This window comes from Emydura macquarii, unplaced genomic scaffold (genome assembly GCF_026122565.2).
Source record: "Emydura macquarii macquarii isolate MOO-44397 ecotype Brisbane River unplaced genomic scaffold, CSIRO-AGI_Emac_v2 contig_306, whole genome shotgun sequence".
NCBI classification, from domain to species: domain Eukaryota; kingdom Metazoa; phylum Chordata; order Testudines; family Chelidae; genus Emydura; species Emydura macquarii.
This window is the reverse complement of record NW_027130443.1, coordinates 13,147,302-13,170,895: the sequence shown is the minus strand read 5'-3', so window position 1 is coordinate 13,170,895 and position 23,594 is coordinate 13,147,302. Positions and strand designations below refer to the sequence as shown.

General features: G+C 43.6%; 1 protein-coding gene across 3 annotated transcripts; it reads right to left on the bottom strand.

Moving 5' to 3' along the window:
• Nucleotides 1-1,807: 1,807 nt before the first annotated feature.
• SUGP1 (SURP and G-patch domain containing 1) lies at nucleotides 1,808-23,419 on the bottom strand. Of its 3 annotated transcripts, none has more exons than XM_067560303.1 (14): nucleotides 23,382-23,419; nucleotides 22,193-22,364; nucleotides 21,311-21,414; nucleotides 20,555-20,782; nucleotides 18,327-18,450; nucleotides 17,511-17,614; nucleotides 15,579-15,702; nucleotides 12,597-12,898; nucleotides 7,230-7,336; nucleotides 6,330-6,507; nucleotides 5,884-5,990; nucleotides 4,685-4,830; nucleotides 3,024-3,153; nucleotides 1,808-1,955 (listed from the first exon to the last, which is right to left on the bottom strand). In XM_067560303.1, exons 1-14 carry the CDS (start codon nucleotides 23,404-23,406, stop codon nucleotides 1,929-1,931), a joined length of 1,878 nt encoding a protein of 625 aa, XP_067416404.1. In that variant the 5' UTR covers nucleotides 23,407-23,419; the 3' UTR covers nucleotides 1,808-1,928. The 3 variants fall into 3 exon arrangements, with proteins under 3 accessions (XP_067416404.1, XP_067416415.1, XP_067416410.1); XM_067560314.1 differs by having other exon boundaries at nucleotides 15,579-15,690; XM_067560309.1 differs by having other exon boundaries at nucleotides 20,555-20,779.
• Between the last annotated feature and the right edge of the window lie 175 nt (nucleotides 23,420-23,594).

Sequence of the window (23,594 nt, the reverse complement as noted above, 5' to 3'; positions counted from 1 at the left end):
CACTTTTCAAGAGAAAACACTTGGCAGCCTTTGATTAGCTTTAGATATTTCACCAGCTGTTTAAAACATGAGACCTGCAGAAGCACCAGTATGCGCTGCCTTGATGGTAAACATCGTTACTGGCTGGGCTAAGAGGGATTCTCAACATATTATTACACCTATATTTGAAGTGAACAGTGGATTTTGATAATGTGCCCTTGTCTACAGCTGCTATCCCCAGAGCTACGGGAGGGGGCCTTCAGCCCACCTGGGTAAAATCACTGAAACTCAATGTTGTAAGTTAACTTTACGAAGCCCAGTTGGCTCAAGCAACCAGCTCCGCTCCCTCTGGTGCTTTTGGGCTTTCATAAGCATGGAAACATTGTTACAAACTTCTGCTTTGTTTCATTCATGGCCAAATGTGGAGAAAAAATGCAAGAACAGAGCAGTGCACGCCACACGGTGAGGCTCATAAACTAAACAGATTCGTCCCTTAACTTCCCAGGAAAACCTGAATGTCAGAGCAGCCTTAATAGTTTTGGGAGAAGCTCAGCCTTACCAGTGGTCCTCCCAGAATGTCCTACCTTTATTACCCAATGTTTCATAGTTATTGCCCATGTACTGATTAGCCAGATCAGCTGCAATGCCCCAGTGTGCAAGCTGTAATAAGTGCACCTGTCACACTGGCATAGATCACTGCCAGGAATGGATCACATATTTCTTAGCTGCAAGCCTGACTGCCTGGTTCCAAGGTGCTCATACATTTTAATTTTCCTGGGATGAACTCATATCAAATTGACCAGTTTGTTTTTATTTTTTATTGAAAGCCAAGCCATTAACTCTACATCATTAAAAGGTTAACAGAAAAGTGAATCACATACTAGATGGCAAGATTTTGGTATCAGGGCAGGGGAGAAAGGGGCAAATAAACATAGGGGAAACAATCTTAGTTTCTGAGATGCTTTGAAAGAATACCATGGGGCTGTATTTTCCCCCACAAAAACCTGTGACATGGCCCCTGTTTCTGATTAGTCTGTGATAAAAAGCTAGGGGGCAGATGGGTGTGAGTTTGTTTACAGCCTGAGCAGAGGAGTGTTGCAGTGCAGAGGTGTTTCATAGTCCAATAAAAATTCACTGGCCTTTAACAACTGAGGGTTGAAGGCCTTGTTCTCCGTCACTCACCTCCAGAGAAAAGATCTGTGGGCCCCTTGTTTTGCTGAAAGTTGTGTGTAAATTTAGAGTTCAGGAAAGTGAGGGACTGATGGAACTGGTGTTGGGCAAATTTCCCCAGCAGGCCTCAATCCCCCCCCAGTGCTGCTCTATGCATTGCTCCAACCCTTGTTGTCTACCAAACAGAGATAAAACAAATAGGCACTGGTTGTGCAGTTTCAGCTGGAGGGCAGATTCTTTACACTTGTAACTTAATACAGGATTTGAACTCAGATCTTCAGAGGAAACGGCTAGTCAACTAACTGATACTCACCTTTTGGGGTTAAGAGGACTGCCTCGTATATATATTGCTAATAAAGCTACAGACAAGGCAGCATAGGCTGCATATCTGAGCAGTGGATGCAAAAAAAAAAAAAAAAAAAAAACCCACAAAAAATGTATTTCTTGGCAAGTAAGATGGCACTGAGCAATAAACAAATGGAGTCCCTGAACTATTCCCATTAGTATCTTTGGTGCTACCATTCTGTACAGGAGGGCACCATATAAAAACCTCCATTCTCATCTGCTCTCTTCTCCTTTTTGAATACCATCCCAGACCTTGTTACGATGTCGTTGTCATGGCACTCAAGTGTGCAGTGAGTGGGGCTTCTAGGCGAAAGATGGTATTGTGACTTTAATAGATTTTACAATATTTGCAAAAGAAGGACAATAATGCAGTTTCGTAACATTTCACAGTAAAATTACAACAGTATTGAAAATACTTTGTCCTGAAAACACTATCAGTAGTAAGGTCGCCTCGGATTGTTCTGTAGAAAAAGGAACAACAACAACAGAAGTTTAATTAAAATTCCAACCTGAACAGAATGAGCATTTGAGCTTAATTAATATGAATTGGAGGACTCCACTGAAATAGGGGGTTTTGGGAGGTAAAAATCTGAGGTTTCCTCTGGAACACTACAAATGGAATGCAACACTCTAGATGCATTGGACTGCTGGATGTAATGCAGAGTCAGATGCAAACTAATAAGCTTTTTGCCATTAGAAGAATGACTATTGAACATAAAATGTGCTGGGATTCAAGGACAACCCATCAACTTCCTTTGTGTGCAGTGTTTATACTTGGCACATACAGCTTCCAGCTAAAAGCAGGAACTTTTGTATTAAAATAACAGCAAGGGGAGCTGACTGTCAGGGGTGATGTGGTATTCATGATTTGATTCAACAGAAGAACAGAACCAAAAGGAACATCTCCCAGAGTGACTTGTTATATCGTTTCCCTGTGACTGTTGCCTTCTTTACTCTATTAAAATTGAACCCTTGGGGATATTTAGGAATATCCTCTGATAAAAAGGTGCAATATAAGCGCTTTCCAAACACTGAGTCTCACATTCTCTCCGGAGGCAAAGGAGTAGGTTAGATTCAGCATCTCTATTTTACAGGTAGGGAAACTGAAATACAAGCAGATGATTTGCCCAAGGTTGCAGAGTCAGTAGCAGAGCTAGGGCGTGGTTCCCCATGGCTCTGCCGCTTGTACAGTAATTTACATCGCACATTTGGTACTATTTCACACCCACTTTATACTGGTGTAAATGGCTACCCAATGGGCAGGACAAAGGAAAATAAGGCCCCTGGAGTCCTGACTCCTAGATTCCTGTGCTAGCCAGAGCCTGCCTCAGAGGGGTGCTGTGAAGATTAGCTGGTGTTGGGAAGCACTCTCTGGGGTCACATCATGTCCTCTCTGTTTTTACACAAGAGGAAATTTGCCATAAAGGTAAAATATTCTTAAGCACTAATACACTCCTCCCCATATAGGATATGGGCAGAGACACTACTGAAGCGTCTCTTTGTCTGAAGTGCTTTAGGAGTCACCTCACCAAAGGGTTGGGTCGGAACCTGTAGGCCAACATCATTCTTTTGCGGAATGCCTCATACTCGTCATCCTCCTTTGATAGCTCGGCTGGACGATCAATCCCAAACCCAGCTCCATCCACTGCAGTCGTACCCCTGTTTAAAAAAAAAAAAAAAAGCCACCCTCCCAGTTAAGCAGATGCTAACATATCATCTTCCTGCTAATCAGAAGCACCCACCATCCCATAGGATCTGCCCTTTCTAACCAGGGCACAGAGACCAAGGGATCATGTTTGCATTGCACAGGCAAAGACAGACCTGGAGCAATCAGAGTAGCTAGTTCTGACCACAGAGCAGTGCAGTGCTGTTACAACATTGCAACTCCATTCCTCCAAACAGCAAACCCCAGTGCTGGGTGGACATACTCCCCAAAGCACCAGTGAGAGAAGCTGCAGCTAACTAGAGCTGTAACAGGAATAATTCTCAGTGCTTTGGGTGCCTCCCTAGCGAAGGATCCCCTGCCCTGCTGATTAGCCTCCGGCAGTCAAGGTGACCAAATGCAATGACCTGGACCTTATTTATTTAAGGAGGAGGCATTAAACAGAAGGTCCCTACCTCGCACCCCCAAAAAGGAGTCACAGGAAGATAAAACAGTATTATTTTCTGTGCATCAGACAGCTCCCTTGCCATTTTCCAAGTCATAAACATCAGAGATGGCAGAGCCTAGTAAGTCACATCTTGCCCAGCCCTGTGCCATGCAGGATTGCTCCCTGCAGCATATTTGGGAAAGGTAGAGTGGAAGCCTCATTATTCTGTACACAATAATCTCTCCCCACAGCTCTTGATTTAAATTGGCCACTGCTTCACCAGATAGCACTTCAGCTCCTTTCTCTCAGGAATATCTTTGTAGAGACACTTCATCTGTGTTTTCCACTAGATATGCACAACTGTAGTTTATAAAGGACCTACTGGATGGGAAACATTCTTAATTGCTTTCATCATCAATATTTAGTTTCCCTACAGTCCAGCATGTAGCACAAACAGCTGGTCATTCTGATCCATTTTGGATGCAATTACTCTTTATTATACCCAAAACAATTGAGTAAGAAAAACAGACTGATGTCCAGAGGGGTTGCATGCACACACAAAGCTTTCTGCTTTGTATTGAAGTGGCTTTCAAAAGCAGTACCATCTACTGGTAACTGCCTTCGATGCACAGCACACCAGAGACCAGCAAGCCTGCATCAGAGTTCTCCAGCTGCATAAGGCATGCACTGGATATTCAGGAGATATTTACTCACATATAGCACTTTACAAACATTGATCAATCCTCACATGGCCTGTGTGAGGCAAGTAAGCATTAACTCCATTGTAAAGATGGGGAAACTGAAACACAGAGAGTATGCCCCAGAGGATGGCAGTGAAAGTCAAGGTTAGAATTCAGAGGCTCCTGACTCATGCTCAGATCATAGATCATCTATCTTGTGTAAAGTAAATTAATTCTGGAACAAAAAACCCAAAAAAACCCTCTACAGATTATTTTTTTCTTTATTAAAAAGGTTCTATGCACTGTCCAAAGGATGAACTACAGCCACATTCACTTCCAACAAGCTGGGATGGGAGCATCAACATCTACCTGACAGAAAAGGACCAAATCAACCGAAGGAAAAGAAAACATTTTGCTTACTTGCTGACTGGATTTTTAATCCCCTGTCCCTCGGAGCCAAGCCCATCACCCTCCTTCCAACCCATTTTCATCAGCATTTGGTAGCCTATATTCTCCACCGTCAGTTTGAATTCCTTGTACTCCGAATAATCTGGTTCGCGACCTTCCTGCAGGGCAACAAAAGGCAACCCGAGTTACACTACATTACTCCACTGGAGGAGGGGAGCAGCACAAGCACCAGGTAGTAGAGATTAGTGTGGGCCTGACAAAACAGTCAGGGACTGTTAACTAGCAAAACTTCTTGGGATTCCATTCCTAGTCTACCACAGGGTAGGAAACAGGTAAGTGATACAGCACAGCAGAGCCACACAGACTCCAGAATGTAATCTGCAAAGCCCAGGGAGTGCAACTGTGAAATTAAATTGAGAAATATTAGGCTTCTGAATTTAAAGCTGCTCACTGGACTGGCTCCAAAGATGGCTCTTATTTAAACAGAGATCTCCAGGGAACCTCAGGCCCCATTTCTTGTGCTGGCTACAGAGGAACACTATCAAGGATGCCAGCAGCAAGTTGTACAAGTAAGAGTTGGCAGGAGCCAAGGGCTCTCCATAGGCTTTTAATGGGTTTCATACTTTTGCTTTATTTGTCTAGATAAAAATCCCAGTTTTCCCTACGTGGTATTAGTGATTGCTTATCCTGCTCTGAAACAGAAGCTGCAGACGCATCAGCAAACAGTCTGAAAGCTTTGTCTGTTTCACTATAATGTCACCTAGAACCTTGTACCCCTTGCTGATATGCTGTTTTGTCACTTAGCACAGCCACTCTTCCTAGTGAATCACAAGAGATCAGCCCCCACTTCCTACAATGACAAGACCCCTGGGGAATGGAGTTATTTTTCTTTTAATCTCTGATGTTAGAAAAACACCAGCATCGCACAGCTGTGCTGAATCAAGGCACGCACTCTTTCCAAAGGCTGATACCAAGAGGTTCAGCACAAAGTGCAGACATTAAGCTCCCCATCAAGTTGCAGAAAAGTATTTTTAAAAAACCTAAAAACTCGCTTGCGAAGAAGCTATATTAATAAGTGGCTCTTAGAACTGCAGGCAGGCAGGCAGGTAAATGGTTGAAAATGCTTGAGTTCTTTCCCTCAGTGCTACCAGACAGATCAGTTTTCTGTTGGAGAGTTCCACTGTGGCCTAGGAAACTGTCGCTCGTTTCACCTTTAACGCCTTGAACGTCTCCATGAATTTCTCCAGCTCATCAGGCGGCAGGAAGTCTCCGATGAAATGTTTCCCTCTGCCCATTTGAGTTAGCTGTTCTGCCCACTCTGCTCAGGACATGGAGGGGAGGGAAAAAAAAATACAGTAATGATCAAGAGTGTCCTTTTATAGCGCCTTTCACCTCAGGATCTCAAAATTCTTTACAAAGCATTAAGCCTCACAACCCCATGTGAAGTGGATGTTATCTCCATTCTACGGGTGGGGAAACTGAGGCACAGAGCAGTTAAATGACTTGCCCAAAGGCACTCAGTGAGTTGGTGGCAGAGCTGGGAATGTCCTGACTCTAGTCTCCTGCTCTAGCCACAAGACCTCATACTCCATTCTATGGAAGTCTCAGCACAGCAGCAGAATGAGAGAAAATCCAGTGCTGCGGCTTTCCCACCCACCTCGTGTCTTGTCCATCTCCATGCGTCGAAGCTGATGTTCCCATGTCCCCAGATCATTGTCTACCTCCTCATCACTGTCGTAGTCGTGCTGGTGTTGCTGAACCGCCTTTTCCCACATCACCTGCATTTCCTGCATGGCTCGCTTGTGTTTCATGATCATGTCATACATCTGCTGCATCTAGGGAGGCAAAACAGTAGCCTGCTCAGTAAGGCAGCCAGCCTGTAAGCAGCAGAGTGGACACAGGGAGGTCCCTACGTTCTACAACACAGCACAACTGCCTTCTCTATGAGACAGAAATGCAGGCCATGAAGACCACAAATCCCAGCAGGCAATGCTGAAGCAAGCTGCAAGCAGTTTACGGCTAGGTCCAACTGGAGCATCACCTGCTGGCACCTTGGAGAGCTGCACACATACATTGACAATGAGGACAGCTGCCATGTGATCCTTTCCATGTAGTTTGTAATTTAAATGCAGCTCTCAGGAACCCAGAAGGGGCCAGTTATGCTCCCCTGAACTATAGTAACACAAATCTCAGCAGGGAAGAGAAGTGATGCAATAAGCCTTACAGATATTGGGCTTTAGTTGGAAAAGGAATTAAGTCCCATATGGGTAGCATATAAGAGGAAAGGTGAGCTCACAGGAAGAACAGTTTTTTTTAGTGGGGAGATGGGTTGGTTGGATTTTGCTCATGTCCCCCAATGCCCTGTAATACATTTCTGCTGACCACACATCATGTGATACTTAAGAATCCAATATGAATCCAAGAGGTTTTGTTTGTTCGACCTCTGGGAAAATCTCCGCTGTCCATTTCCACCTATGTTTCCCTCTCCTAACCCAACCACGCTGCAATGCAATGTGCTGGTGCACAAATTAGCTTAGAAATCATTTCATGACATTACCTCCTGCTGCTCCTTCAGCTGTTTCTTCTGGGCGTCAGAAAGCTCTGTCACACCCACTAGTCCAACCGGTTTCCCTTTTTCATAACCCAGACCCTTGAGGTCCTGAACTGAAATAAGTAAATGTTAAAGATTTTCAAAAAACAGAGCCAGCTGTTCAAGACAATGGAACCATATCTCAAAATCCTATCAGTTTAACTCTCACAGTCTGTTTCATAACTCCAGTGTTAAAATGCTAAGCTGTACAACAACTCCCAGTAGAACTTTAGAGATTCACAAAAGAAAACGACTCATTAGGTTACACTCCACCTCCTGGCCAACTCAGAACCGTTCCCTACATTTATGTTCTCCAGAGCTTCATTCTGTCTAGTTTTAGATATTCCCCAGCTTCCCTTGGGAAACTATTCCACTGTCTTGGAGATTGCACTGTCAGGAAGTTCATTCCTCCAAACAGTGTAAAATTACCCTCTCTTAATTTAAGCTTATTTCTTCTCGTTAAGCTCCTTTATGAATCTCTCTACCACAAAGAAACCGGTATTTAATTATACAGCATTAAGTGACCAGCAGATTTTGGCCTGTCAGTATATTGTTCAGCCAATCTATGCAGTAACTATACTGTGTTTTACTATGTGACTAGCTACTCGTCATTCAGAAAGATAAATAAATGATCGCACCAAAAATAGAGGTAAGCATTAACTTTTTTTTTTTTTTTTTTTTTTTGGAAATTACTACTCTCTACCGTCTACTTTCTCAGCTATAGATTTCAAAAAGGGGCACTGCCAAAGACTTCAGGCCTCCTACCTTCAAAGAGGAGACATATTTTAAGTCTCAGCTTGATGACTCCCATTGGTATATCCCTGTTCTGCTATGCCTGGGTCTGAAACTCCTGTTTTGGAATGATTTTACCTGCTACTGTATTGGATAAGCCCTGCAATTAGGTTTTAAATTCATTAGGGCAGGACTCTACTGATTCTGAAGCCAAGATTTAAAATGAAGAGCAACTTGCAAGACTAGTCCATTTCTAACTAACTGGGCTGACAGCTTCAGTTTTTAAACATCTAAGTGTTAAAATCCTAGCAGTTAAATATTCAAAGGATTTAAAAACAAATGAATAAAAACCCACCCCAGCCGCACTTGAAAGTACATGATGGTTTTCAATACAGGAGGAAGGATTTTTTCCTAGTGGCTGCAAGAACCTCAATTTTAATGTGAGCCCAGGCTATGGCTAAATGATACTTCATTAATTATTCACTCTCTATTAATTATGAAGCCTGATAATAATAGGATCATTGTTCATGACACCAAGTGCCTATGCAACATGGTAATTAGGTCCCAGGGGTCATCTCTCCATTTCCCTCATTTTCACTTACGGCAATCGATCAAAGCGCTTTACCACCTTCCCCCATACGCTTTCTGTCAAGCATGTTGTAATCTGGAAAGTGGCTTCCTTAGTGCCTGCCTTCTAACAAAGACATAAAGCCATCCAGCAGTTCACTCTCCTATGGATACTCATATAATCAGCCTCAAGAGCAAACTGTGTATATCGAGTTCAGCAGAGACACAGCAAGAGATTTTCTAAGACAGAGTTAGAGATAAAACCTGCTCAGTCCAGGCCCTGTGAAGTCTGGAGCATGCCCTCAATTCCCAATGAAATAATAGCATATAGAAAAACAAACATATGCATAAAAATATCAGACACAGGTCTTTCAAATAAAGCACCTGATTCTTTCATACACTGGTGAGAATCAGGAGCAGCTCATTGAAGCCACTGATGGAAGACTGATGAGAGGAAATCAGACTCAAAAAGTCGCATGTGAGATTGAGGCACGTTAGGGGCAGCCCCAAACACTGAGTCAGCCCCATTCTCAAGGAATGGGAAGATTTTCTTTGGCTACATTGAAGAAATCTGTATGCCCTTCACAGAGAGGTCAGCAGTTCTTTGACTTAACCTGAGTGTTTATGTCATCCAGAACTAACAGCCCAACACAGCTCAGTAGGCCTATACATGTTGGCATGCCTCCAGTGAGTTAACAGCCTTAAAAGGAGAAAGATGAGAGACAGGGTGGTAATCTTCCTTTTCATCCAAGATACAGTATACGCCTTTGCTCATTTTTGTGTTAAAACTGTACACCTGATTTCATGGAACCAACACACAATCTTGCAGTTCCAGGGAAACATGACAATAACATGCTGACAGACCTACTATATGTGTTTTAGCTGTGTGCACCAAGGTTAATAAAAAAAAAAATCTCCCAAAGTGTCGCATATTATAACCAGGCAAAGTTGACAGAAGGAGGAAAGCCTTTGCTGCAGGTGGGAAAGCTGCCATAGAACAAAGCCAACTTGTATCAATCTGCACACAGTGCAAAAGTCAGCACACTTAACATAAAACTGGACCACGGGAATTAAAGAGTTCGCTGGAGCATGCTAGTGCCATGCAAAAGCCAAAGAACTGCTCTTCAGCCTGGGACAAAGAGCTGCTTTCATCCTAGGAAAAGCGTGTCTTGCAAAACATTAGCTTTGGCCACAACACGGTGCAATCTGTATCTGCAGCATCTAGCAGAAGACTATCTGAAGGTTTACCCCTGCTCACACGCCTGGAGAAGATGTCTCCTTCCTTACACTACAAGTGCAATTACTCTACACCCAAAAGGAGCCATGAGCTGCCTGACTTTTGGCTCAGTATTCTGAAGATCATATTAATTACAACAAGACAGATCCAAAACATGTCCCACCCCCAATCCAAAGTTAGCATTAGGTGTGCCTAGACAACATTAATGAATTCTTCTGTAGTTCTGAGACTTTACTAATTAATAGCATCCCTGTGCTATTCAGCATTTTGAAGACACCCCTCATTGTAGTAGACAAGCTACTAAGCATCTAAACATCAATATATGTAAGAGGAGCATCCTTTCTGTCCAAAAGGACCATCTACACTCTATTCACTGCATGATACTGATTTATGACTGAAAACGGATGGGAAACGAATGAGAAATAAACAGTCCTCGCCTAACTGTCCAAAGCTCCAAATCAGCAACACTTACTAAGAATGTGGGGCTAGGAAGGCATGGGCAAGAACAATCTAAAGCACATTTTGTGGCTCTAACTCCAGCAGGGCCATGGCTATAATTCGGTATTCTAGTCATCTGCCAGGTTAAAGATGTTAATTCTAGAAGAAGATTATTCCATCTGAACCAATAAACACTTTCCCCACAGAGCATTAACACAGCGGTAACGGTCGATTTTTTATGACTGGCAGATTGTTTGCTGTCCTTTCTTTTACTTGAGGCTTTCCACAGGGCATTGTGAGCATGAACAGCTAGCATGCCACCTGTCTAATTAATAGGAAGCTAACATGGAGGTTAAAGGAAAAAGCAAGTGGAGACTTCAGCAGGAAGGCACACAGGAATGTGCGGATGTAAGACTGTCAGGCCCCAAGTGCAGCTTGATGCGCAAGGCTGAAATTCACTTATTTTATTATGATAGCATCTGCCCAGCTCTGGCTTTTTAACTTTTTAAAAAAAATGTATTAAAATAGATAAACTAAGATGTGACAACCCGTGTAGCTTGGCTTTTACACACCAGCCCTACTGCGACTGTTAGAGCCATTAGATATCTGAAGGAAAGAAGGACTCCAAATACAGAACGTGGGGAGACCTTGGCATTTGATTTCTGTCTCACTAGGAAAAGGAATATAAGATAAGACCAGTGGTCCATTTAACCCGGTATCTCACCTCCCCCTAGACAGAGCTGGTTGAAACTCAAAAATTTCCATTTTGCAGGAAGTTTCAACATTTTAAAATCTGTTTTAATTCCAAACTGTATCAGTGCTAAACTGTTTTATTGCAACTCAAACAGGAGACACTGATCTAGAAAAGATAAGATGTTTCAATGAGTGCTATGTAGCAGCTGCCCATCATGATTTTAAAAATAAAATATTTCAACTACTACTGATGTCATGACGTAAAAATAAATAAAATAAATTCTAAATGAAGTTTACCAAAATGAAAACTTTTATTTCAAAATATCCCCCCGTCCGCCCCCACAATTTTTGTTGAAATCAATCTTTTTTTTCAAGATATTTAGATTTCAATGGAAACAGCGTTTTTCGTGAAAACATTTTGACAAAGAATGTCCGACCAGCTCTATTCCGAATCCCTGAGCCATCAGCTGACACCACAAAGCATGTCTTATGCTTTATCTTCGCCATCCAATGTTATTAATGGCCATACAATTATCCAGTCTCTCTTAAAAAACCCTGCCATAGTACATGACCCAATGACTTGCTGTTGAGTGAATTGCACAGGCTGAATATATGCACCTGTGAATTCACTCTGCAGCTCAGAAAGACATTACAGCTTGTTTTCTATTATTTGTACCACTTCATCTGCCCTATCATCATCTCCTGTAAAGAGGTCCTGATTAGAAAGAGTATGTTTCCACTCTCTCTATACTAACACCACTACTCCTTCTGCAGTATGTTGGCTCTTCTCCCTTTCCATTGCCTCCCTCATCTTTCTCTCTTCTTCATCCTTTTCTCTGTCCTATCCACATCCTTTCTCCTCATCACGCCAGATGTGCAAAGTATTTAAAGACAGGCTTTTAAGTTGCATCTGAAAAATGTCTGCATTCACCAGTTGCCCTTGAAAGTCTTGCATTCATGTGCACATACCCAGCGCACAGTCTGACTCACTACCTATCAGCACATGCATACTAAATTTTGCAGGCACAGTAGGAGTGCCTCTATTGGAAAAGCTGTCCACTCGTATCTGATGTGAGTTGCACCCCTAAAGGGGTCTGCATCATGCTGTCCTCGGAGATAAATCACAACCCTGGATTGGGATCATGAACACAGGGTGCAGTCCTATGACTTGAAAGAGACCAGCAGCTTTGCTTTCATCCCTCAGCGCTATGAGAAAAGCTATTTATGTTTAGCTACTCTTCTGACCCGCCACCATCAAAGTGTGGATGGAAGAGCTGCCCAAGGATGTTAGCCTGCCATGGGGAATAAACAGAGTTCAGACTTCAACATTTGTTTTCTGACCATTTCTATTCCTGAAGTGAAATAGCCCTAAACAGCATGGATGCTGAGGCTATAATGAGCAACAGCTCAGTAGAGTTTTAAAGATAGCTGGAAAATGATAAGATTCCAATCCCCAGTGTCAATGAGATAAAGTGGTTTATCTGGATTTGCACACAGGGAGAGTTAGCTGCTAGACTTAGCTGAGAGATAGAAGGTTGCTGACTGGGGAGATTAGAACAAGAAATAGACACGCAGGGGATCCTGTTTACAGAGCCAACCGAGTTTGGACAGATCACAAGCTAGGAGGAAAAAAAAATCCAATCAACCCAAAATACAGAACCACTAACCTGACAATGGGGAGGGAGAAGAGTTCAAGTCCTGCTGGGCAAGCTCAGGAGGGGGCAACTCAACCTTTTCCTCCTCTGGCCCCCATCTGCTCTTCCTCTTCTTTTTAGAAGCAGCTGCAGCTGCCTGTTTAGAGGAAGCTGAAGAGGATGATGGTGATGGCGTGGCCTCAGGAATGCTTTTGTGTTTCAGGCTGGGTTCTGGCACAAAAGGCGTCCCTATGGAGCTGTTCTTGGCCTTACGGAACTCCTCCAGCTTCTGCCGGTAATATTTGTAGCCTTTGCTGTTTGGTTCGTATAAAAACCTAAGTGTATATATAGAAGAAAGGGGACAAAAAAAAAAAAAAAGTTTTGCGTGCAACAGTTCAATTCAGAGATAGGCCTAAACAGTGATCTGGCCAGGACTTCTCCTCCCGACACATGCTTGGAAATACCTCCCGCCTCCTTCAAACCCTCTTTTTCCATTTCATCCCTGGACACTTCTCTCCCCACTGGTGCCTTATCTGCTTATGGTGCACATTAGACTGTGAGCTCCTGGGGACAGGGACTTTATCTCCTGTTTGTAAAAGCACTACGGTTAATGGTTACAGTACCACAGAAATACACAGAAGTAATAAGAATGGTTGTTCTGTTTAGTTATCTGATGCCTTTATGAGATCATGTCATCAATGGAAACACAAAGTCACCACCCACCCACACAGCCCTCATCTGTGCTTGACACAGTCTGTTCCAGTTCACAACAGACACATCTTCACCTTACCAAATGGAAACATGGATTAGCAGTTAGAGCACACTTCCAATCAAGTACTCAGATGACCAGACAACACTTACTGATACTAAGAGTCGGCCTATGTAAACCACCCTTCCTCCCCACCCAGAGCTCATTGCCATTGGTGGTACGCCTCCCTACACAGAAATAAGTGTCTTTTTCCTTTTGGGTGGAAGGAAAATCCTATTTCAGTCTCTGTGGGAAGAATATGAAGTGTCTGCAACAGCCTAACAGATAAGACACGCTCAGATTTGTTACAAATCTATCCACCACTTCCCCCACCCCGTTTTCAACATAAGCATTTTAACACAAAACCTTGACTCCCTTCTAACTTCCCCACCCCTCACCTTTTAGAGGATAAGTTTACTATTGGATATATCCTCTCATTCTCTGTTGTGTTCTTGTAGGAGAACATACTCAGTGAGGTATAAGTACCTGCCATCTATAACTGCATGATTTTACACAGGCACATGCACACACGTATCTCTGCTTCATTCTATAATTCACCAAGGTGTGACCTCGCGCTCCCTAACTCAGACAGAACTGCTGTGCACTTCAGTGGGAATTGTTTCAGAGTAGAGAATGGAGTGCAGGATCAGACCCTCCACGGAATACATGAAGTAACCCAGTGGAAGAGGTGTTGTTTGACCTCCCCAGCAGGCCCAGATGGGATTCCCAGCAGGGCTTTAAGGGAATTAAATGACAAAGTGACTCAGACACTAGCACATCTGTCTGATATGCCACTTAGCACAAGGGGGGTTTCCAGAGGGCAGAATAGCAGCCAATATAATGCCAAGATTTCAAGAAAGAACAAGCTAATTAAAAACTGGTGAGTATAGTTTCACTCCCAGGAAACATATTGTCATCTTTTGTAATGGCAGAAACAATGAGCTGCTTGGGTGAGAAGAGAAACTAGGCAGTTGCCAGTGGGGGGTTGTGAGGAATGGGGCCTGTCAGATAAACAGATGAGAAATTTTCCAAAGGAAGGAAGAGAGGCTCTACTTGGAATTTAGTTAAGGTACACTACACTGCACTCTACACAGCAGCAGTGAGTCTGAGCACCTGATGGAGGCACTGGGTGAAAGGCAACTGCTGGGAAGGGTGTAAAGGATTAGAATTGATACTAGCTCATTGCCAGGGAAGGGAGGGAGTGAGTGTACAACTAGGGAAATCAAACAGCAACCAAATGCCAGTCGGCTTGTTTAGAGTACTTTCTGCTCAGAAATGGCAGCCGTGGGCTGGGATTTGGGTTCTAGGCGTGCTCCGCTATTGGAGTGTCCTGTAGCAGGAACTAAGTAGAATGACAGCTGCGTTGCACTGCACTGCGAGTGCTTGCACTGCAAAAAGGGGCGACCTACCCAGCACAAAGCAGTGTCCATTATTTATAACACATTTTGGGTGCTACTGTAACATGTGCTGAACAGACATGGAGGGGAGACAGCATCAGCACCCAACATTTACATTCCTATGACCTGATGCTCTAATGAGCTCTGTGCAGAGGGACCCCTGTACCCACCAGAGCTCACGGCAGGATCAGGGCCTAAGACAACAACAAAAACAGACTAAGGGGGGTGAAAAAGGACACAACATACACACAGAGGGATCAGGCGATGGCTGCACATGGCTCCAGTTCCATGATGTCTACTACAAGAGAAGATGCAATAAGAAATAATGCTAGACTTATTTCTAGCAGCCACTGAAGTAGCAGTAGGATTATGAAGCGATGCGAATGAGAGTGTAAACATACTCAGGAAAAATGGTTCTATGCACAGAAGGGAACATGAAACAGAAGCGTGGATGCTGCTGCAGGAGAAGTGAGCACACAGGGCATCGATGGGGGAGCACTGGCAAAGTGGAAATAGCAGAAAACAAAAGCTCATACTTCAGGACAATTAAACCTCATTAACATGCAGATAGATGGTGTGACGTGGTGGGAGAAGGGGACTGGAAAGTAGGACTCCTGGGATCTATAGCCAGCTTTGCCACTGGGCAAGTCACTTCATCTCTGTGTCTCCGTCTGAATTAGGAAGCACCATCGATCCTTATAAAACTCAGAGATCTTCAGATGAAAGGCACGATGGGAATGCAAGACATTAGTTCAGTCTAATCATTCTGCAGCTTGTATCCTAATCTTATCAGAGAAGTCTGTCCCCTATAAACCCTGCTTAAAAAATACAAACAGACATGTACACTGAGCTGCAGGCTTCTTCCTTTACCTGAAAGCATGGTTCTCCCGGTTGTTCTGCAAGGCAATAGCTTCCACCTCCGGACCCCCGTCTGCTATGAACCTGGCCAGCTTCTCAGCAAAATTCTTTGTCTCTTCATCCTCTGGGGGTGAAACTTTAAGCAGGCTGTCAATACTGGGCCCAACTCACACACCCAACAGTCAAAAGCCTATCTGTTCTACGAACCCCAAGAGTGGAATAAGGGCAAGAGGAGGGGTTTATTTTTAAGAATAATGTAAAGAAACACAGTCAAACCATCAAGAGTTCATATCACTGGGTAAGCAGTGAGGTATCAGCTAGTGTGATGGCTCTGTATGCAGGGGAATAGCCAGGACTTTCACTCTCTGATTTTCTGCATGCCAGGAGGCAGGTGAGAGTAGGTTAATATACGATCCAGCTTTCCCCTTCCAATCACCCCTATTTGTTGCTCAAACCTATGGAAGGCAGCTAGTTTCATCTTCCTGTACTAGGTATTTACCCATAGCCAATTGCATTATGGTTTTGTGCTCTCTCTAGTTTAGGGCCCCACTTTTGAAGTCAGTGGGAGCTTTGCCAGGATTGCAGCCCTAGAGAATGAGTGTGGCAGGTCAGTTGTGGAGAAAGAGTGGTTTGTTTTACTCTCATCGTTGTGCTTCCAGGGGGCAAACAGGGAAAGCAGTGCTCCGCACAAAGCCTTGGTCCCACCCTTACCTGGAAGAGAAGACTACTGCAGGCCTAGTCCAATGGTATGGAGAAAGCTCTGACCACGAATATTGTCAGAGTAATTCCCCCTTATGATCAATCAAACACGTATTTTAGTTACATACAACTGCCTTATACAGTACTTCCCATCTTCAGAGCACTACGGCAACATGCTCTAGCAGTTAGAGCACAGGAGTAGGAATCCAGGAGATCTGACTTGCTGTATGGGCTTGGGCATGTTATAACATTTCCTTGCCTCAATATCCCATCTGTAAAGTGTGGATTATACCACTTAACTATTAGGGTGATGCAAGGATTAATTAGTTGATGCTTGTAAAGTGTGTAGACCTAAAAAGCTCTATGAAACCTCTGCTACTGTGTAAGTGTTAACTAATAAATCTTCAACACCCTGCTCTGGTAAACAGCATAATCCCCTTAGAGAAGTTAAGTGATTTGCCATGGCCACACAGCAATTCTGTGCCAGAGGCTGGATTAGAAGTGAGATATCCCTGACTGCGAAATCACGCTTAGCTCACCAGACCACTCCTCCCTCCCAAAATATTTAAGCTTTTGCATTTCACTGCCCAGGACATTAATCCATTGGCAAATCATCCGCTCCTGCTGCTTTTCCACCTACAGACACAATTGCCAATTCACAAGAACCCATCTGTTGGCTATGGAATTCTGTTGCAAGAAGAATTTAATGACTTCCAAGGGGGAATAAGCAGCAGAAACATTGGAATAAATGTAGAAGAAACAAAGACCTTGTTTCCATTTAAAGAAGCAAGACAGCTTCTAAATCTATTGTCTTTCAGACAAATGGAACATCATTTTCAAGATCAAACAATGCAGAAAATTCTTCCTTCTAGCTCACTTTCTTGAAGATGTTTGGAAAATACTAAGATACACTTCCTCCATTGGAAGCAATCCTGCAAGCTCTCAGTGTGTTGGACTCGCATGGATTTCAATGGGACTTTCATGCGTGGAGAGCTCACAGGATCAGGCTCTCTTATGGACTCAGGAATGAATATAGTGGCATCAGAGTTCAATGCCCGGAAACATCATATAACTCCCTTTGTGACAGTGCTTTACTTACAGGCAGCAAGTGACCAACAGCAAGTTGCTGCATATTCCACTTGGACTGGTTCTTAAAATATCTAACTAGCAGTTATGGAGAGATTGACAAAGAATTTATTATCTTCATTTCTGGAGACAGGTTGTGCTCCAGACCCCCTCATTTACCTTTCTGACAAGAGGATGTCTGCGAACTCTGATTCTCTTTTTTCATCTCTGCTACTTTCTTTCTGTAGTAGAGGAATTCCCTGCTGTTCTTATCATGTAAAAATCTGCAGTGGATGGGAGAAAAAAGTCACTAAAGCATGTTTTGAGCTGTTGTTTCTGCTCACATGGCGCAAAACAAAAAATGACTAGACAAAATCAGAAGATAAACTACTCCAAAAATAGTTTAAATGACTCCATTTATAAATTGCATAGCATATAATGCTTGATATCCATAAATCTCTCAGCATTTTAGGAAGATAAGCAACCTTAGCCCCATTTTACAGAGGGAGAAATGGTCACCCAGTTGACCAACGAGAGAAAGGATAGAACCTGTGGTCTTCTGACTCCCAGCCCAGTGCTCTTATGTGCTAGACCATACTGGCACAGAGTCAGGGCTCCTGGGTTCCCCTCCTAACTGCTACTGATTTGCTACATGTCCTCAGCAACATTATGTTGCCTCTCTCTACCTCAGTTGTCCCACCTATAAAACAAGGCCAATACTACTCAGCTACCTCAAAGGAGATAGTGAGACATAACTGACTGCTGTTTGTAAAACACTTTGGGATCCATGGCTAGAAGGCTCTCCAGATGCTTAGAGTATTCTTACGGTATTTTGTGAAAACACCTGAAGGAACTGACACCATAAAGATCCACACCCCTTTCTCTAGAAGATCACAAAGCCTCAGATCTTGCAATAAGCTCTATGCATGCAGGGCCTAAGTTTTTCACATACAGATACAATATGCTGCTTTAGCACACAAAGACTGTTAAACTTACGAAAAAGCTGGATTATCCTTGTAGTCTTCCATAGCGACTTTTTCTAATTCTGGTCCCCCTTCGGCCACGAACCGAGCCAGCTTTTCCACCACTTTCCGGGTCTCTGCATCCTCTGGGGGTAAAACTTTAAGCAGGCTGTCAGTACTGGGGTTCAACTCACACACCCAACAGGCACATTACTTCTAAGAACCACAGCGGTAGACAAGAGTGGGATGGGGATGAGGAGAGAAAGGATGAAATGGGGAGCCAGTCTTACACAGCGGCACAAGCTACAAACCTGATTTACTCTCAGGCCTGACCCTCCCAGTGGGAAAGGAATGATCTGACTAGAATCTTTTATGAGAGAAAATATAAGATTTGGATTCCTTACAGTTTAGGGGTCAACTGCCATTTGCTATGTAATTAGCTACTAATAATTCTAACATACACACACACACACACAGAGGTGGGAACAATGTGGTTGTTTTTAAAACGAATGTATTGTTCATGAAGGGTCACAGATTTCAGCTCCTGAGATGTCACTCTATCCACACACCAAACATAGTCTGGGCAGTGGGAGTGTAAGCTTTCTCATGCTGCACCTCCCAGTGTGCCTTAGCCTTAACCAGGAAGGACTACTACCACAGGCGAAAGAACTCACTCTCTGTGAAGTTACACTTTGGCCTCTCTGCTGAGACTGCCGACAAGGGCCAATTATTGGCAAGTGTCATGGGAAGTCCAATAGGGGACACATGTTCACTGGGAACTAGACAGAGACCAAACAAATTTCACACAGGCCACTGAATAGCCATCAGACAGTAACAGAATTGTTAGCACTGACCTAGACTAGATTTGACCCAATGACCAAAAAACAAAGCTCCATAGCCTACTACTACTCCCATTAGGCAATTGGTCTCCCACACTTGTTCTCCAGTTGTTATATGGATGTTGAATTCCTGTCTTGGTTCCTACACTTATGTGCAGGCCTTCCTGAGATTTTACTTAAGTTTCTGCTGGAAATAGCAACAAGGCTGATCCCATATAGCAAGAAGTAGTTTTTGAACGTGCCATTAAGACCATTTCACAGTTGGTTTAATCACATGACATGAAGCCTAGATAGCAGGTCTGTAAGTATCCCAGACTGACTTTCCTTCTAAAAACAACATGAATGGAAATTCAAGTTAGGAGCCAGAAAGAAGGGCTCAATAAGTTTCTCATAAAATAACCTTGGCCCCCAGTTTAAATTAGACTTTGATATGCTGCAACATTCTTTATTCTCCTTGATATTCCAATCTAACTAAGGAGTCAGATTCCACGGCCAGAAGGGACCATTGTGATCATCTAGTCTGACCTCCTGTATAACACAGGCTGTAAACTTCCCCAAAATAATTCCTGGAGCACCTCTTTTAGAAAAGGATCCAATCTTGATTTAAAGGATAAGGAAATCAGCTCACAGTCAAGATGTCTGAAATGATTTCCTAATGAAGCTCTGGAAAGATGGAAGGGCTTCACTTCTATCTGATCTCTATAACATGCTTAGTGTTCAAACAGCCACTCCCGAAATGAGAATCTTTCATTTTCAACTGATTAAAAACAGAAACCAGATGTGTTTCAAGACCACCATTTTAAAGAGTTGTGCATCATCCAGCCTGCCTTATCGCTGCAGAAAGGCAGACACCCTCCTGCCACCAACATCTAAGCAAACTCAACTAAATGGAGGAAAGATTAGAATACATCCTTCCTCTCCCTACTCCTTAGTGTGTGAATTTTGTAATGGTGAAAGATGCTGACTTGACAGTCCTCGAGAAGAAAGTCCTCTATCCACAGCACAGGCAATGGTTGGTAAAGCTTCCTCTGCACCGGCTAAGAAATGTGCATCAGCCCCAAACTTAAGGAACAGTATCTAAGGATGAGGTGGGAGTTCACTCTCCATGGTCCAATAATTCAATCCTCAGCCCCTGTCATAAAGCTGGCAACCATGGAAATCAGTGCCACATATAGTGTTTATATTTTGTGATGCAGACACCTGCACATTAGGATCTGGACTGAGAACTACCAATCACAGCACATGAGAAATTAAGATCTTTCCAATGAGAAAGCGTCAGGTAATAATTTTTCCCCATAAACAGAACTCTGAGAAAGCATTAAACCAAGCTCTGTTTCCCAACTGAACTCTTACTGATAAACTGAAGTTCACCTCTTATTTATTTTGCCTGCAGGTTCACTTAAGTTAATAGGATGCAACTTACTTTTAATTTCCAACCATTGCTCATAATCCTCCTCTTCATCATCATCTGGTGACTGGAACACACTGAGGCGATTAGCAACTGGCATCTGTTTGGAATGGGAGTAATTCTTCACTTGGTTCAGCATGCTGCTTGTGCTCAAGCTGGGACGTTTCCCGATCAGAATGGATTTCTTCCCAGTGCTTGAAGCAGAGGTGTTTGCAGAAACACTGGCAGAACTTGGAGAAGCTTCTTAGAAAAGGAAGAGGGGGAAAAAAAATCCATCCTGTATATCCTTTCTGATTTAAATCTGAGTAGTTTGCATAGGGTTATGTATGCACTAATATAGATACAGCAGTTGATTGTGTTTAATTTACAGATTTAGGTTTAGGTTTACAGATATTTGTTGGTATACATCAATCTCAGTCAGGCAGCTAAATTTAAGGAAGATTAGGATCTCCTGGAAGTTTTAAGAAAATGCATTTCAAGGTGGAGAGGAGGGCTTGTTTATAAACAGCCTCTGTTTATCCTCAGAGCAGGTAAAACACAGATTGTAGCAATGCAAGCTTCCATTCCACATACTGCCTCACCAAATCACCTCAATATCAGTTTGGTGAGACCACCTCTATTTCAGTATTTAAAGAAACTAATGCTAGCAATCAGTTTACATACTCTAACTTTGGGCTCTTTAGTGTAAAGACAACTTTATAGCAGCTCCCATGCTGCTGGTGTTACAAAGGGGAAGGAGGAAGGTCTCTTGTGGCTCAAGAGTCGACTTACCAGTACTTGATTTTTCCTTCTGTAGCTTGAGAAACTGCTGGAGGAAGCTGCCATCATTGGCAAACTTGTTGGAAACAGAGGCTTCGTTTTCACCACTTTCATCTCTAAATAGTAAAAAAGAAGAGAAAGAGAGGAGATACTTAATGTCCTTCCCTGTAGCACACAGAGTGAGATAAAATGCCCATAACTGCTTACCTCTCAAGATGGAAAGGGACCACCTGTCTTAGTAATAAACAATACCTCCCAATCATAAAGCATTTTCAAAACATTAAATTTATTAATTAATATACCCAATGCCCCTGTTCGATATTAGTAATCCTTCTTAATATTTGGGAAAGTGAAACAGTTGAGCAAGTCACTTATTCTAAACCTACAGTCAGTCGTGGTCAGAGCTGGAGTTAGAATTCAGGTGTTCCTGATTCCCAGTTGAGTGCTCTATTTCTCTCTCAAAGTACAAAATGTCCCTAAGTTTTCTAAAGCTTCACAGCCACAGAATTTGTCTATTATGGAATTATGTGTGCATTCCAAATAGTTCACTCCCCACCCTACTAAAACAGGGCTGCTGCTAGCAGAGTTTCTGTATCATTTCCCTGAGCAGCATGGGAAAGCATTTGTTCAGAGGACTACACTAACCAAACCATGCTTGAGACTAACTCCACAGTGATTTCCAAAACAAGATTTACATAATACAAATATCAGGCAGAAAGCCCCAGGGAATATACTAGGACCCTCCTAACAACAATCACAATCGTGTTTAATTGTTGTTGGTAGTTGTTTAACCAAGGAGCTGTTTAATTGTACTAACTTTTTTTTAATCACAGTCACATATATAATGATTTCTGAAATAAAATGTAGTGACAAAACCCCATGAGTTATACGCACTCATTGAGCTGAGGGGGCTGTTGGCTGGCCAGATAATTCTGTTTTGCTTGCTGCTCCATTTTGGCCTCAATTTCTTTCTTCTTCTGTGCTATCAATTCCTCTTGATGAAGGATGTTCATATTCATCTTCACAGATTTAGATGGCGTAACACCAAACCACCTGCTAGCTTTCCCTGGAGAAACAAAGTGGGATCAAAATTAAAACCTCTCTCTTCCCTTTGAGAGAGCATCTAGCAAATTATTAGAGTGCTTGTAAATAACTTCTGGGGCAGGAAAGAAAAAGCCAAGCCACATTCTGCTATTCCTGACTTTTACATCATCTGACCAGGGGACATTTGGTAAGTTGTTTAACCTCTAACTCAAGCCCAGTCTACACCTAAAACTTAGGTTGACCTAGCTACATTGCTCAGGGCTGTGAAAAATCATGCCCTGTACAATGCAGTTAGGTCAGCCTAACCCCCACTGTAGATGCAGCTAGCTACCACCTTTCGAGGAGGTGGATTTACTACAGCAGTGGGAAACCTCTTTCCATCAGTGCTTGTAGTGTACACCCGGTCTTCGATTGCCCCCTGTAACAGGATGCTGCTGGGAGACTTAACCTACACTTCGTGAATGCTTTAGAGACCCTCAAACAAAAAGTGCAACAGAAAGACAAGGCGTTCTTATATTCAGTGAGAGACTTTTACATTTGAGATGGCAGGGCTTGGCTATACAGGGATCAGTCAGTCATCTGCGATATCGCTCTACAAAAAAAAAAAAAAAAAGGCTCCCTCATTTGTACAGTCACCCCGTTGCAGTCACCGCGCAGGCCGTGGCTGCAGATCTCCTTAGCACGGACGAGGCAGAAAGGCTTTTGGCTTCCAGGGCGAGGCTGTGACAGCGATGGCAAACCCACAGCGGGCGCCCCACCAGGCCCGCTGCTGAGAGGCCGGCTCTGCAGGGGTGGCCCCTAGCTCGAGCCTGGCCAGGGAACGAGGGGGCTGAAACCCCGCAGGGAGATTAGGAGTTAAGCCCTCTGCGGGGGGGGGGCGGGCCCTTGTTAGCAGACGGGGCCAGCCCGCTTGCTGGGGAGGGGACGGGGGGTGGGGCCTGGCTGGAGGAGGGCCTCGCTCTCCAAGGGGCTGAGGGAGGTTTGGGGGAGGGGGATCCCCCTCCGAGCTAGGCCTGGGCTGCGGAGACAAAATTGGTACCTGGAGCATCCCGGGAGTTGTCCATTTTGATGTCCCTATCCCACAATGCAACGCGGTTACCTGGGTTTATGGGACGGGGAAAGCGGGGGGAGGGGCTAATGCGCCGCAAAGGAGCCTGGGAGTGGTAATCCTAACTCCAGAAAGCGGGAGGCGAGGGGGTGGGTAGGAAGGATTAAAGGCCGTCTCGCTTCCGTATGAGGCTCAAGGTACCAG